Below are 2,500 nucleotides of genomic sequence, written 5' to 3'. Positions count from 1 at the left end.
CACACCTAGATGGTCTCCTTTAGGGGTTCGAGCATCCCCGTCTGTTCCATATGGGAGTGCCCCTCCTCCATCCCCCCTGAGCTGAATGATCTGGTCTCAGGTTGAATCCGTTTTTTCCTAGGTTAAACTGGTGATCCTTATTTTACCTTTATGTACTCTACCTAGTTTAAAGCAGCTATCAACCCTCCAACGGGCAATGGAAACATCGATACTTTACCTCAAGCTCTGTCTTTCTCATCTCAACTCATCTTCTTGTGGTGTCACAACTCTTTTCATTATTTAATTTTGTATAATATGTCAATTGATAATCCTAACATAATCTTAATTTTTCTCTAGGCTTAATTTAGGCTCCAATAAAGTTTCCCAATCTGAGTGCGTAGTCAACCTAGGATCACAAATTTAACCCGCAATCCAGGTCAAAACAGTTTGGACATTGTCTTGGGTAGCCTCCCAGAGCAGGCGTTTTTTGGCAGGAGGACGCTTGTTCAAGGTCTAAAGTTCGTAATGGGCCGCCATGCATTTTGAAAGCACACAGCCGGTAGAGGATTGAGACCACACTACCATTTCATAGTGTCCTCCTCTCACTGAGTGCAATTTTTTTGACTGGCCTCAGGCCTCTGTTATCCTTGATATATCCAAGATGTCGGCCATTAATTCTTACCAAAACAAAAATACGCCTGTGTCTTGGGGGGAAGGAGAGGATTGGGGGGGGGGGGGGGGGGACGAAGGGCGAAAAAGACGGCGAAAGAAGAACACACGTTGCTCATATAACGATAGGAGCATGGACAGTTAATTCTCAAGTTTTCACCCAAATTTGTCAAGTGTCGCAAAGTCTTTTGACCCGGATTGTAGGTAAAAACGGATTCAACATGCGAACGGATCATTACCGGCAACATAGATACTAGTAGTCACAGTATCTACCTTCCGTATTTGTATTTTATACGTGTCAACAGTTTCTATGCTCAGCTTCATTGCTAACGGTTTTATTTGCTACTTCTCTCTTTTACACTGAGCTCCATCCACTGTCTGATTGACAGGAATGCTCCCACGACCGGTGTTCATTAACATACAAGTTCAGTAAAGATTATTTTTTAAGTCAACCCGGCATCCGTCAAAAGTCATATAGGGTACCAGCTTATGATAACATCGGGTAAAATTGAAAGGATATGTAAGGCGCCAAAAATAGTCACTACCTTCAAGGCATACAGCAAGAGTTTGCGATTCAGGAAACTTGCTTCAGTTCCTGGATCGTCAAAATTTCAACATGGGATACAGTTTGCCAAGATAAGAAAAAGATATTTTATAATGTCAACCAAGCAATTTGGAAAGTCGAATACGACTATATAGGAACAAAGGAATAAAAAATTAAACTTCATAAAAGATTAAGAAAAGAAAAACTGCTAAGATTCTAAATATTTTCCATAATGACATTTGGAAAAAGAAAATGATGAAATCATAATCAATGCTTGTAGACAAGCGGAATGTCGAGTTCAGAAAAATTTGTGTCGCCAAATTAAAATTACAAGCTACTATTACTTTTCTTTTTAATCTTCTTCTTGAAAACCAAACTAATTCTTGCCTTCTTTTATCAGTAGAATATTAATTGCCAAAATCAGATCAACAATGAAGCTACTCGCGATCGGCAAAATATTCTTACATGTAGAGAAAGAGAGAAGACTATGGGAAAATCGAAAGACACAGAATACAAAGTTCAACGTAGAACAATCCTTTGATGCCAATTTTAGCCCTCTGAGCTCATTTTCACCCGGGGACGATTAGAGTTTATTTAGATGCTTGTAACAACGCCATTGAAGATTCATTTACCTTTGTTTCCAGGGGGTTTCACCATCCCCATGTACGTTGAGTATGGTTCAGTCACGAGACAAGCGGGACAACTGTTTTCCTTTCTTTTGTTGTTCAAATCACATTTCTTGGTGTACCACCAAAAGTTGATGCTCATGCATGGCGGATCGTTGATACACTCGTTAACGCAGTCAGAAAAGCTCTCTACAACTTTGGAGTGGTAAGTTGCTTTCAGAAGGGCGACTCCTCCTTCACTTCTTGATTCGCGGCAGTGTGCGTCTGCCAGCACAGCCAACCCTCTAAGCTGAGTGCAAAACAATATGAGAGAAATGTGGATTTGATACATTTTGGATAGCAGTTCAGAACGAACGGTTCTGTTGTTTTCTTTCCTGCACTTTGGTCATCAGCACCTGCACGTTTCTCATAGTTCATAACGTTTCTTTTTAGTCTCTTAATGATAAGTCTGCCAAATGCTGTCATCCTCCTTGACAAAATCTATCAAAATCTGCCAGGGAATTAATTAAAATGAGGACTGAAATAATGAAGGCCAGATGTTGTTCGAAGATATTGCCTCCTTAATTTGCTTTTAAACTATTCGGCAGCGCACCTCAGTTGACATAAGGTTGCCGGAGTTGTTGGTTAATTAAGCATGAAAAAAAGAAAGGTTCAACCACTGTGAAAATATGATTATTGCTTT

General features: G+C 40.1%; 1 protein-coding gene across 1 annotated transcript in view; it reads right to left on the bottom strand.

The window, feature by feature from the left end:
* Positions 1 to 2,197, bottom strand: part of LOC138020088 (neurexin-4-like) — a 3,682-nt gene extending 1,485 nt beyond the window's left edge. Inside the window, exon 1 of the mRNA XM_068867086.1 lies at positions 1,825 to 2,197. Coding sequence (XP_068723187.1) covers positions 1,825 to 2,149 — 325 coding nt within the window. The 5' untranslated portion in view covers positions 2,150 to 2,197. The remainder of the gene's footprint in view (positions 1 to 1,824) is intronic.
* Between the last annotated feature and the right edge of the window lie 303 nt (positions 2,198 to 2,500).

Source organism: Montipora capricornis, chromosome 10 (genome assembly GCF_036669925.1).
Source record: "Montipora capricornis isolate CH-2021 chromosome 10, ASM3666992v2, whole genome shotgun sequence".
Taxonomy (NCBI): domain Eukaryota; kingdom Metazoa; phylum Cnidaria; class Anthozoa; order Scleractinia; family Acroporidae; genus Montipora; species Montipora capricornis.
Note: the sequence above shows the minus strand (reverse complement) of the source record. Positions and strands in the feature narration are given on the sequence as shown.